We start from the raw sequence: 13,104 nt of genomic DNA, 5'->3' as shown, positions 1-13,104 counted from the left end.
TACTTGGAGCAAAGATCTTAATCCCTGTGGTGGAGTTGCCCTGCCAAGTCACACAGCAGGACAAGGAGTGAGAAACAGGAGTTTTTGCCGCCCTTCCTGGAGGCAGAAATGCCCGGGCCCCCTCCTGGTGCTCCTGCTCAGTCTCTCTCTCTGTTTCTTGTATTTCTTTTGAGCTCTTTTTCTCCACTTCCCCATCATTGCCCCTTCCTTCCCTCCTTATTTCCTTCCTTCCTTGTCTCCCATCTCCCACCCTCACTCCCTCTCTCCTTCCTTCCTTCCTAACTTCCTTCCTTCCTTCCCTTCCTCCCTCCCTCCTTCCTTCCTTCTTTCCTTCCATCCTTCCCACCTTTCTTCCTTCTTTCTTCTTTCTTTCTTTCCTTCCTTCCCCCCTTTTTCCCTTCCTTCCTCCCTCCTTCTTTCCTTCTCCCCCCCTCCTTCCTTTCTTCCTTCCCTCCTTCCTTCCTTCCTTCCTTCCTTCCTTCCTCCTTCTTTCCTTCCATCCTTTCTTCCATCCTTCCCTCCTTCCCACCTTTCTTCCTTCTTTCTTTCCTTCCTTCCTTCCTTCCTTCCTTCCTTCCTTCCATCCTTCTTTCCTTCCTCCCTCCCTTGCTTCCTTCATTCTTCCCTTTCTTCCTTCCTTCCTTCCCTCCTTCCCTCCCTCCTTCCTTTCTTCTCACCCTCCCTCCTTCCCTTCTTCCCACCTTCCTTCCATCCTTCTTTCCTTCCCTTCCTCCCTCCCTTCCTTCCCTCCTTCCCACCTTTCTTCCTTCCTTCCTTCCTTCCTTCCCCTCCTCTACCAATCACTGTCTCTTTTTCTGTCCCCCTAATGCCCCCTCTCTCTTTGTTCTGAAATACCATTATCTACAGCAGCCATAAAGCCCCCTCTCCTCTTAAAGATGTAGCAGTCAGAGTGTTCTTCAGTCCATGGACAGGATTTTTTTTTTGAAAAATTACTTACAATGGTGGAGATTGAATATATCTAGTAATAATAGTTGATAAAGCTGTGATTAGTGGAAGTTTCAGCATGTGCCAGGCACTATACTAAAGTTCCTAACTCCCCTCACCTAAACCCTGTGAGGGAACTACTGTTACCTTCCCCACTTTCCAGAGGAGGGACCTGAAGCTCTGATAGGGTAAGTAACTTCTGATCAATGGCACACGGCTTGTAAGTGGCAGATAAAAGACGCTGAGCCATGTCCAATGGACTCTGTATATGCAAAGGCAAATAAATAGTTGGATAACTTTTGGCATACTACAAAATAGAAAAATGGGTAACCATGAAGCACCATGGTTTACATTAATATTCAGTGGTATAAGAAAATGCTTGTGACTGTAAAGTTTGCTTATTTATTTTGAGAGAGAGAGAGAGAGAGAGAGAGAGAGAGTGCAAGCATGAGTGGGGGAGGGGCATACACAGAGAGAGAGATAATCCCAAGCAGACTCCACACTGTCAAGAGCCTGACTCAGGGCTTAAACTCACCACCCGTGAGATCATGACCTGAGCTGAAACTCAGCGTTGGACGCTTAACCACCTGAGCCACGCAGGCACCCCAACCTGTGTTAATTCTTTTGTGATTACAAGTCGGTATTACTAACAAAAATCGGTATCAGCCGTTCTTTTGGGGTGTTTGAATACACCAGGTTAAGCGCTTTATGTACGTGATTTTACCAAGCATCTTAGCGGTTCCACAAAGGATCCCTTCTCTTTCCCATTGCACCCGAGAAGGCAGCAGGTGGGGGGGTGGGGGGGGCTAAGGCACCCAGCCTGAGACCCACAGCCAGCGAGTGGGGAAACCCAGCTTCACATCTGGGCCTGCTTTAATGCGGAGTCTGCCTCTTGGTGGCGTTGAAGTGATCTGCGTTGAGGAGCCCACACCACTTCCACTGCCAGAGGGGAAGGGGGAACATATGTTCGCTGTAGTTCCCGCAGGCAGCAAGGGGTAGAGCCAGCATTCGAACTCCGGTCTCTGCCCCCAAAGCCAAGGACTTGGGTGTCCTTCCTCCCACGGTGCCAACTGCTCCAGTGTGGAAGTTGGTCTTTTTGTTCATCCATTTACTTAACAGTGGAGAGAGTCTGATTCACAGATCAGTGGTGGCTACCAGATGATACTTCCTGTCATTCCTCCAGCACCTTCTACAGATTGATTAACTGGCTTCAGAAAGCCATTTGAAGCCCTGAAACCAAAAGAAAAAGTCTCGTTTTTTTCATGCGCTGCCACTCACCGAGCCCTCTCCTCTTTAACGGCTCCCTTAAAAGAAAGGACGTTTTCAAACTTTTGCGGGTCTATTGTTGTGTTGTTGGTCCCCAGCTTGACATACAGCTGCAAAAACGAATAATAATTATTATCGCTTTGAGTTTTTATTTTATTTATTTATTTTAAGGGTGGGGAGGGGCAGAGAAAGAGGAGAGAATCCCAAGCAGGCTCCGTGCTGTCCGCGCAGAGCCAAAAACTAATAATAATTATTCAGTGCATTCTTTGCCTAAAAGAAATGTTAGACGGAAGCTTAACGTGAGAAGCAGAGATGCTTTATTTGAAGGGGGGAGTTGTGGGGGGGGGGGTGCCGCCTCCCCAGCTGGCAGGTCCAAAGCCATCCCTGTGGTTCCCAGGGCTCTCAGAAGCATCCGAGGACCACGTGGGGCTAGAGAGCAAGATAAGCCTCTGAGCCGTGGCCGTTAATTCAGGAAATACTTTGGAACATGGACCGACCCTATGCGCTCAGCGCTGTGCTAAGGTCTGGGCCACGTGGAAATAGAAGATCATACCCTCGCCCTCCAGAAGCTCAGAGTTCGTGGGGAGGAAGGAGAAGGTGCCGGTGTTTAGGACGCAAGTGATCTACAGTCATTTTCTCTTGATCTGCGGCTGGTGCCACACAGCAAAATATCCCTGGGGCTCCGCCGTGGAGGAAGTGGGCGAGACTCGGAACTCAGAGCAGATTCCGTTCGTTTTAGCCTCGGCAACGCTCACGGCGTGGGGGTGTCCACATCCGTGTCTGTACGCGACACACATGCAGGCGTGTGCCATGTCCGTCCCCTCCAGCACTGATCCTGAAACACGGTTGAGGTGCTGTGCAACTGCCGGGTAGCCTTTCCAAGGAGGATGATCGATGCCTGTAAATTATTCATTACTTTCACACCGTTTCATGGCTGTCTTTCGTTTGAGACAAGTCCCAGACGGAACAAAAAGAAAGGGAAGGGAAAAAAAAAAAAACGCAATAGGGAAATTTGGTCCTGTTACGATTTTTGCCTGGTGAAAGAAAATAAAAGACCTAAATGCCTTTTCATTAAGACGTTCCCATGCAGTCCCTGTGTCATGTTAATTACCTAATGGCATTAGCACAGTGTGCTGTTCGTGAGTCCCTCACAATTAGTTGGCGAAGCATCTTAACATCCATTACCTCCTTTGGGGCTCACAAAGCCTCCGTTAGTAAAACAATCTGCTAGAGCTTTATTTTGTAACCATTGAAACTCAGGGTCAGACTGAGCTGTTGACCCAGGATCACGTGCCATAGACAGCACCTGTGTTGCAAAGAGGCCGAGGTTTGAAGACACAGCAGCCCCACTTTGGTCCTAGAATCCTGCTGACCGGCTCTGTGACCTCAAGAAAATTCTTCTACTTGCCTGGGCTGCAGTCCCGTCATATGTGATAAGCGACCAACTCGTCCTACATCTGTGCCACACACTTTCTCGACTCTGCATGCATTTATGCACTCCATCCTGACACTGATCTTATTATTCCCATTTTATAAAAGGAAGTTAAGTAATTTGCCTAAGGTCATGCAGAGCCCATATTAACGCCTACAACCATAGGGGTTAATGAGAAGAAGGTACGTTGGAATAATGATTGTGCCAGTCAGCATAGCCCTGGTTATGCTGAAGTAACAAACATCCCACCAAACCTCAGGGTCTTAAAACAGCAGATAGTTTTCACTCACATTTCTTGTCCCCCTGGGAGGGTTGGGAGAGTGGAAGGGTACCACTGTGCATCATCCTCACTCAAGAACCCTGGTTTAGGGGCACCTGGGTGGCTCAGTTGGTTAAGCATCTGGTTCTTGATTTGGGCTCAGGTCATGATCTCCAGGTTTGTGGGTTTGAGCCCACATCGGGCTCTGTGCTGAGAGCGTGGAGCCTTCTTTAGATATTCTCTCTCTCGCTCGCTCTCTCTGCCCCTCCCCCTCTCTCGCTCTGTCTCTCGAAATACATAAGCATTTTAAAAATGTTTAAAAAAAGAACCTTGGTTGGGACACCTGGGTGGCTCAGTCAGTTGAGCGTCCGATTTCGGCTCAGGTCATGATCTCGCACCCGTGGGTTCGAGCCCCGCATCAGGCTCTGTGTGGACAGTTCAAAGCCTGGAGCCTGCTTTGGATTCTGTGCCTCCCTCTCTCTCTGCCCCTCCCCTGCTCACACTCTGTCTCTCTCTCTGTGTCTCTCAAAAAATAAAATAAAACGTTTAAAAAAATTAAAAAAAAAAAAAAGAACTCTGGTTTAGAAGGCTGCCCCAATGTCCTTGACTGATGATTGACACAGAAAGAGGGGGGATAAAAAAAGACAAGGAGTGTGATTGTTCAGGCTCTTAAAGCCTCTTCCCGGAAGTGAATCGCGCAGGTTCACTTCTGTTCACATTTCGTTGGCCGAAAGCAACGTGAAATGTACAGGTAAGTGCAATCCTCCCACGTGCTTGGATCCTGTGGTATTAAACACAGCTGGCAGACAGCACCGAGGACCTCTCCCAGCGACCTGCCTCACAAAAACTCGCGGGAAAAAGGCATCAGAGCTCAAATGCTCCTCTCAAGTGCTGGACGCTGTTTCTCCTCTTGCCTCCTTCCGGTTTTTCACATGGCTTCCGCTATCAGCATCATCAGTGGATACTGTATAGTGTTAACTTCAAAGTTAAAGTTAAATCCAGAAACTGGATTCTTCACCAGGGATGAGGACTGTTTCTTTAGCCACAGACATTCTTCCATGGCTGCCTTCCTAGAGTCTGATTTATTTCAATATTTCTATATTTTCAATCCATCGCAATTTTAGGTTCCTATTTAACTTTGTACGATCTTATAGTTTGTTAGGAAGAGCGAACACGAACACTCAGTTTCGTACGTGGAATCGTTCATTCGTTTATTCTTTCAGAAAAGGGGGGGCAGGGGAGTCACGTTTTTAAGCCCAACTGTTTACAAGGCATGAATCTCCAGGCGTAGTTCAAGGGTCAGCTGTATTGTATTCTACCATTTGAATTTCTTTCTACATAAACAACATCGTTTAACGCATAAACTAAAATTGTTTGAACTGCTCTGTACGTTAAGAAGGGATGTGGGTGCCTGCGGAAACCTTCCAACAGTAGCAGCCCTTTCTTTTCTCAAGAAGCTTCGTCCATGCCTGCAGTCAGAGGACCATCTGGCGTGGACCCTGTGAGATCCCTGAGAGCAACCTATATATCAAATTTTGGTGAAGATTTTTGAAGAGCTGTAGATGGGGTCCTAACATTTTCTTCCTGGATGCCATTGGACAAACCCGCTCAGCCCTGGGATGGGAGCGCTCTGTTCGGAGACGGCTCTGGGGATAGGAGGGCGGGAAAGAGTTTTCATCAAGGGAGTGACAGAATGACAAGGTCGCATTTGCGTTTGTGATAGCCGTGTAGAGCACAGGCTGGAGGAAGGTCAGGCTGGAGCAAGGACTCTGAACCAAAGCACCGAAGTATGCTGAAGTAGAATGCTAGCGGGAAGAACAGAGAGAAGGAAACTGAGTGAAAATGAAAATACTTGGGTTGGAAAAGGAGTGTACCGGAGAGAGCGGAATCTATGGTCGATCCCGGGTTATGCACTAGGGGGCAGACAACGATGTTGAGGCCATTCTCTGAGGCAGGTTGTGTAGAATGAGCAGGCTTAGGGAGGAGGGTGATAAGGACCCTTAAAATTTCAGATAGAAGACTACGGGAGTTTGGGGGAAGAAGGGAAGCCTTCCAGCTACCAGGAAATCTAACAAGGCTTCACGGAAGAGGTTGCATATGAATGGGCAGGAGTTGAACTTACGGAGTTGGAAAGGTTGGGGCTGCCGCCGAGGCCAAGAGTGTCCGCTCTGGCCTTATGCGCGTCTTTTCGGTCACCTATGTCAACAGGTATGTGAGGTCAAGGACGAAGCATGATGTTGACATGCGGATCGGAATCCACTCGGGCTCGGTGCTGTGTGGCGTGTTGGGTCTGAGGAAGTGGCAGTTTGATGTCTGGTCTTGGGACGTGGACATCGCGAACAAACTTGAGTCTGGAGGAATCCCTGGGTGAGTCAAAAGCAAAGCCCTTTTCTTGTTTAACCCTTATCGTTTGCTCCCTTTGTGATCGTTTTCCCTGTACAGAATGTAGAGGTCTCCATCTAAGAAACCATCGTTTGGGCGGAGACAGAACGTTAAAACCACACAAACGTTGGTTTTCAGACTTGAGTTCACGCTGAAATCAGCAGAGAAGCATTTTAAAAACAGTGGTGTCCAGACCCCATGTCAGTTCATAGAAAGCAAAATGTGTGGAGAATCTGTAACTTCTTAAAGCAATTCTCCTGGGCAGCCAGGGATGAGACCCCCTGACCTTCTTTCTATATGACCTTACCCTCCCTTGAAAATTCAGCTCTCCAAATGTGAGCAAGACCAACGGGTATGGAGTCCTCAAAGGTACTAGTGGCCTGGAAGGGGTCAATGAACCCTGGAAAGTAGAAGTGAGATTCTGCTTACACACATGGGGCCTGATGAGATTTTTAGATATATGTAAGCCAGTAAGGTGTACTGACTTTTTGCACACTCTTTCTTTCTAAGAGATGATGCGTAATAGGTAGATAGATCGATAGATAGATAGATGATAGATAGATAGATAGATGATAGATCGACCAATAGACAGCCAGAAAGCTAAGATAGAACACCTATGCATATTCCTTTCCCCACCCCTCACCCCCAGCCCTACATTTGGAGTCACAGAATTCTCTGGTATCTGTCATCGTTCCTTGCTAACTATATTTAATATCAGGTAACATGGTATCATGGGAAATAAACTGTGGGCGTGGTATCAGAGAAAGCAGGATTTCCACTCTGCCCCGTACTAAGCTCTGTTAATCTTAACAATCATGGAAAGCAGGCACAGCACCTAGAGCTTTCATTGCTGTGTCTGTAAGCTCTCAAGCCAACACGTACCTTCTCTGAGTCTCACTTTCCTCACTATGAAAGAAGAGCTGGTAATCCTGATAAGGTACCTGTGATTTGATGCTCCGTATCCACGAAGGTGCGTTTTCTCATCTACCAAATGGGCAAAACCCACCATTGTGTCTGGGCCAGTTTGCACCATCCACAAAAGGAGGGGAAGAAATGCCTGTCCCCTAGAGTTGTTGGAAGAATGGAGACTGTAGGAGACGATCCATGCAACTAAGCATATAGTAATACCTTTGGCTACAAAATAACACGTATGCAAACTAAGTGCTACCCAATTGTTACATCTTATTTACTATCCTGACTGTTATTATTATTACATCCTAGCATTTGAAATTACTAGAAAATGTCGGCCCGCCATTCAATATATGAGAATACTGTCTGAGAACTGATTCGTTCCCTTAGAGGGAAATGTCATTACGCACGCTGTCATCTGCAAATGCCTTACCGCGGCCTCGAGGCGATAGCAAGAATGAAAATGAACATCTGAAGCCCAGTTTCTATCAGAACATTTAAGCATATATTGCTTGGAACTTCAGCGGAGGAATCAGTAATAAATAAAAACGAGGGTGCCTTCCACTATGGGAAACATAATATTGATTCAGTACATGCAAATATTAGTTCCCCTGAGCACTGGCAGCAGAATAATGAAATGTAGAATCCAGAGAAAATATCAAATGAATTTGGCATTTAACTTAATTATTTTAAGAGAAAATCAACCCTAGGACCTAACGAAACCCTTCCAGGAGTTTCCTTTCGCCAGGGAGAAGAAGATGGCTTTCTAGCACCCAGTTCTGAGCCTGATCTGAGAAAGGAGACTGGGACATCCATTTCATAAAAGGTCAAGTGACCTCTCCGTTTTCCTCGGTTAGCATGACTGAGTTCCCAAGCGTTCACAAAATCCATCACGAGAATAATTTGCGCTTACTCAACACATTTCTCGAGAGCTCAAAACGTGTTTCGCACACTTTTATTTTTAGTATCTTGCCTTGCCTTTGAGATCGAGGACTATGCACAACGACACTTATTTGGAAAATACGGAGAAGGGATCTTAAATGGTCAGAAATGCTGTTTCTTTACATGTCCTTTGCAGTGAGTTATTCCCTGTAAGCAGGGGTTCAGCAGGATGGGTGAAAAGTACAATGTATTTGGAAGCGCCTCTTTCAAAAAATTTTATTGTTTCCTTGGCTATATTTTTTTTAGGATTGCAGAAGCCAAGCAAAATATCAAGCATCCACCTTATTCATTCATACACTCGTTCATTCATTCATTCGGAGGAGCACTAAAATCAACCTAAGGAAATGACTTCTGAGCTGAATCAGGGAGTAGAAAATTATCATGTCGAAGACATGGTGTGAGCATTCCTGGCAGAGAGAGTGCCTTGTTCTGAGTTTAGTAGTCATGAAATAGCACCCTGAATTTGAAGAAATGCTGGTTACCTGAATAGCTGGAGAAAGCATAGGGTAGAGTAGGGGAACAGTGTCAGAAAATGAGCTTTGAAGTGACAGAAACCAGAGAATACAGGCTTAGAAGCCTGTTCAGGACTTGAGTCGTGTCCTATAAGCCTTGAGGATACGAGGAATAAACGACAGTGACATGATCACAGTGGCATTTTTGAGAATAATGTAGTAAGTTAGCACTTGCTTTTAGGGTATATGCAGTATATCCATCATGTACTGTCTTGACTCCTTTACACAAATCGACTCCTGTAATACAATGACCCTAAGAGGTGGGTACTGTTATTTTCCCATGTTTTTGGGTGAGAAAACACATTTACAGAAAGTGGAAGTAGTTTGCCCAAGATCTCTCAGCTAGCAAGTGGTTTCAATCCAATCTGCCCAAACAGTCGGTGCTAATCATCACCACACTAATCTACCCAGACTGTGATACGTCACAGTAAGTAGTCTGCCTGAGTTAGACAGTTATGAGGACAGAAATGCTCTTCACCAGAGGATTTACCATACGAAGTTCCCACAACGGAAGTCTGATCCTTAAGCCGTCTATTGTTTTGCTAAACGAAACAAAAAATGAAACTGGGATCATGAGCTGGGATGGCCAGTAATGATGTTCACATGAGTCACTTACCTTGTGAGTGAGCCTAGCCAGCTGCCTGCCTGCATTCCCCAGCTTTGTTCCCTGCTCCTTGACATGTACGCTTTCTAGAGGAAAGGACATCATCGAGTGCTTTTCCTAAAGGACCCTGCAGGCAGCCCCGTGAACTTATAAGACCTGCCTTTGTTCTTAAGAAGCTTGTAGTCAAGTTGAAGAATCCAGGCATAAATATATGAAAGTTAAAATGATAGGAGATGGGGCGCCTGGGTGGCTCAGTCGGTTGAGCGTCCGACTTCGGCTCAGGTCACGATCTCGCGGTCCGTGAGTTCGAGCCCCGCGTCGGGCTCTGTGCTGACGGCTCAGAGCCTGGAGCCTGTTTCAGATTCTGTGTCTCCCTCTCTCTCTGCCCCTCCCCCGCTCTTCTCTCTCTCTCAAAAGTAAACATTCAAAAAAGTTAAAAAAAAATTAAAATGGTAAGTCCCAAGACCATGAGAAAACTACTGTTGTTTCGTGGTGATCTGGACAGTAATTGCTGTCGGGTTCAGAAACATATATGGAACTTGTTTGTCTAGTACAATAACAACGCTGAAAAATCACTGATTCTTGAAGGTTTCTGGGGTCAGTCTGACAGTCCTAAGAAAAGCCAAAAGAAGTGCTTAAGTGTGGCTCAGCAAGGCTGTATTTTATCAGAGGCCGCAGTGTCCCTGGGGGTGAAGTCAGCGATAATGCTGCTCACTGATTTATGCTTGTACTTCTGTTTTCTTTCATTCTTTCTGCTTTTTTAGGGGAACGCATATTGTCTTTGAGAACTTGTCTTCATGGCACGCGTGTGTGGCCCTGATGTTGGCTTTGCAGAGGACAAAAACCAGTGATGGCCTTTGCAGGCCCCCTCGGGAGTGTATAATGACCTATGCTTTGTGCACACAGGAGGATTCACATTTCCAAAGCCACGCTGGACTGCCTCAACGGTGACTATAATGTGGAAGAGGGTCATGGTAAAGAGAGAAACGAATTCTTGAGGAAGCATAACATAGAGACCTATTTGATTAAGCAGCCTGAGGAGAGCCTACTGACATTGCCCGAAGACATTGTCAAGGAGTCGGTGAGCTTCTCAGACAGGAGAAACAGTGGGGCGACATTCACAGAAGGATCCTGGAGCCCCGAACTGCCCTTTGATAACATAGTGGGGAAACAGAACGTAAGTCCTGGCTTCCTTCTTCTGGTTAGCCACGAATGCATGCTGTAGCGTACCCCCAGCCCAGAGAGAACCGATTCATCTTTTTAACCTTTTCTCTGCTGAGCATCGTAATTGCAAACAATTAAACATCTCTCCTATGATGCCATTAACCCACGTATGCAATTTCAGGAAATGCCAGAAATGCCAGAGGGTTCCCCACACCCTCTTTTTTTTTTTGACCTAGCTGAATATAAATGTCCTGTGAAGGTGGATTATAATCTCCACCCCCTCCCAAAAATACTCGTGTTGGAAAAGATAAACCTGATGTTATTAATGTAACCACAAGAGTTGACGATCAAGTCCGTGAGAATACCATTTCTTAGGTAGCTGGTAGGCGAGGAGTTCTGAGTTGCCCTCTGAAATTCAAAATCAGGAGGGCACTGATGATCTGGGAACATAAAAGCATCACCAAGTGATGCCCAGGAGGAGCACCAGAGCATTCAGGAGTAGCCTTCCATTTCAGAGCTGCCCACATAGTTCTGTTCCTATTTAATGCGGATTTGTATCTTAAACGCAGGGCAGGGCTACTAAGTTGGTACATAGGTGTAACTCACTAGTAATCAAATTATTTTCAAAACGATTCCTTCCAATACCAGAATCACACTAAATCCGATGAGATGCTCGGACTCCAAGATGCACCAGAAAAGGGAGACTGATGGGGGGGGGGGGGGGGGGAGAGAACCAGAGAGGTTCAAAGGTGCTCTTATCCCCGGCATGCTTGTCCAGAGCATGGGCTAAATTACCTGCCCTCTTAGGAGTTTACTTTTAATCATTTAGGCCAAGCACAGGTAGCCGAATTTGTGTCAGTTCATGTGACAGGCCTTTTAAAGAAACAAACAAGAGCCAGTATATTATATGAGACTTGGAATAGTTTCTCAAGCAAAAGCTGAAAGCGCTGTGCAGTCAGTCAACCACACCAAGGTGTCACCAGCTTGATGAAGACGTAAAAGGGTTGTTTCAATTCATGAACCTGAACTGTTCTCATTGACTTGCAGATAAGAAAAATCTATCTGCCTAAAGACATTTAGAACGGAAACGGTTACGATTCCGAAAGTCTTCCCTCTTTCTTCTGCACTTGAAAGATGCCTGGGGCACCCGGAGGCCAGGTCAACCTGCCTCTTTCCAGTTCTGTGTGAAGAAGCTACATACAGAACAGCGCCTGGGTCACATTCCACTGGGGAAGGATGTAGGTGCAGCTAAGCCTGCGGGCCTTGTAAGAGTCTACATTTAGGTCTTTGCGTTTCTTCTGAGTGTTTCATTTTCCCCCAAATTCTGGGTCCACACATGTCATCACGTGATTTCAGTGCCTTCCCTTCTTTCCATCTTTGGACCGGTACGCGAGGTACAGTTTGCTGTTCTACAAAATAACGGTCTTGTATACTTCCGCAGTGGGTGCACGGCCAGCTGACGGTGTCCTCTCTGTGCCCTTTGCCTAGTTTGAGCTTGAGCCTGAATCCCAGTTATTAAGAGAGGAGATGTGTGCCTCACCCTGGATACCTCCGTAACGGTGCATGCAATTCTCTCTTGCCTTTATTGTTTTCTGTTTTTCTTTTTGGTCTTTCCATTTGAAACGCTTTCTATTGACGCTGATTGTGGAAGTTGGGGTAATTCCTGATGGTTCTAATCTCTGTTGTGCCTGACCTTGCTACTAAAAATTGAGAACCAAGCAGAGAGAAGTAGAGATGCTGGGTTTTATCTCATGATTGATTGACCCGGTAAAATTGCATAGGAATAGTTGGAATATTTCCTTTGCTGGTGTCCTAAAGGTAACTTGCTGGTGTCATGGAGTAGCTGTTACGACGTGTCATCATCTGTCAAAAATTATATTCTTGGTGTTTAACCATACCGTGCAGTTCTTGCGATGCCGAATTTTGCCTGGATACAATTCATCTGTACCCTCTTCAGCACGAATAATCTCAATTCGTTTTGATGCCTCCAGACTTAGAAGCCAGTGAATGTGTGTTGATATTCATAAGTAACTAAGTGGCACTGATAACATTTTGGAAATGACTGAATCGGTTGAAATGGTCACAGGCTAGGCTCTCAGAGTTTGTGCTTAGGCTTAACTCTGGGAGTCAGGGAGCCATGCGTGTAATTCAGAGACATAAAATTCACTTGGGAGGGATCAGGAGGGGTCTGGCTGAGCCTGCTCACTGCCAAACACCCAGTCAGTGCTGCAGAAAGCCCAGACCATCTGAGTGTTTGGATAAGACAGATGAAACATACTAATGCTTCACTGGGGGAGGGGGGGGTTCCAGCTAAATTGGCCAGATGTTTTGGCTTCTAATGATTCATAATGTGTGCTTAGAAATATTTTTAATGACATCAGTATGCCGAGCCGTAATCTGTGCTGTGTAGACAGCAGATGTTCAGAGAGTTACGTTCTCATGTGTTCATTCATTCAGTAAAGATTAATTGAGCATCTATCATATGCCAACTACTAGTAGTGATGAAAGGGAAGGAGGGACAGAGGAAAGAAACACTTTGGAGGTAAAGTCAGCCAGGAGTTTATATGCTTCATGAAGACAGGAAACATAGATTTCACTTAACCATTGTTTTGCCCGCACTTAGAACAGTATCTGGTAGGTAGCAGGGCTTGATTACAGTTTGTTGAATGAATGAATGAGTGAAATGATA

The 13,104-nt window shown here is 46.0% G+C and overlaps 1 protein-coding gene across 1 annotated transcript in view; it reads left to right on the top strand.

Annotated features, from left to right (window-relative positions):
• Positions 1-13,104, top strand: part of ADCY8 (adenylate cyclase 8) — a 223,380-nt gene that overhangs the window by 109,989 nt on the left and 100,287 nt on the right. The window contains exons 6-7 of the mRNA XM_047842372.1: positions 6,111-6,269; positions 10,158-10,428. Of these exons, the coding sequence (XP_047698328.1) occupies positions 6,111-6,269; positions 10,158-10,428 (430 nt within the window). The remainder of the gene's footprint in view (positions 1-6,110; positions 6,270-10,157; positions 10,429-13,104) is intronic.

The sequence above is a fragment of the Prionailurus viverrinus genome, chromosome F2 (assembly GCF_022837055.1).
Source record: "Prionailurus viverrinus isolate Anna chromosome F2, UM_Priviv_1.0, whole genome shotgun sequence".
NCBI classification, from domain to species: domain Eukaryota; kingdom Metazoa; phylum Chordata; class Mammalia; order Carnivora; family Felidae; genus Prionailurus; species Prionailurus viverrinus.
This window is presented reverse-complemented; position numbering and strand designations above follow the sequence as displayed.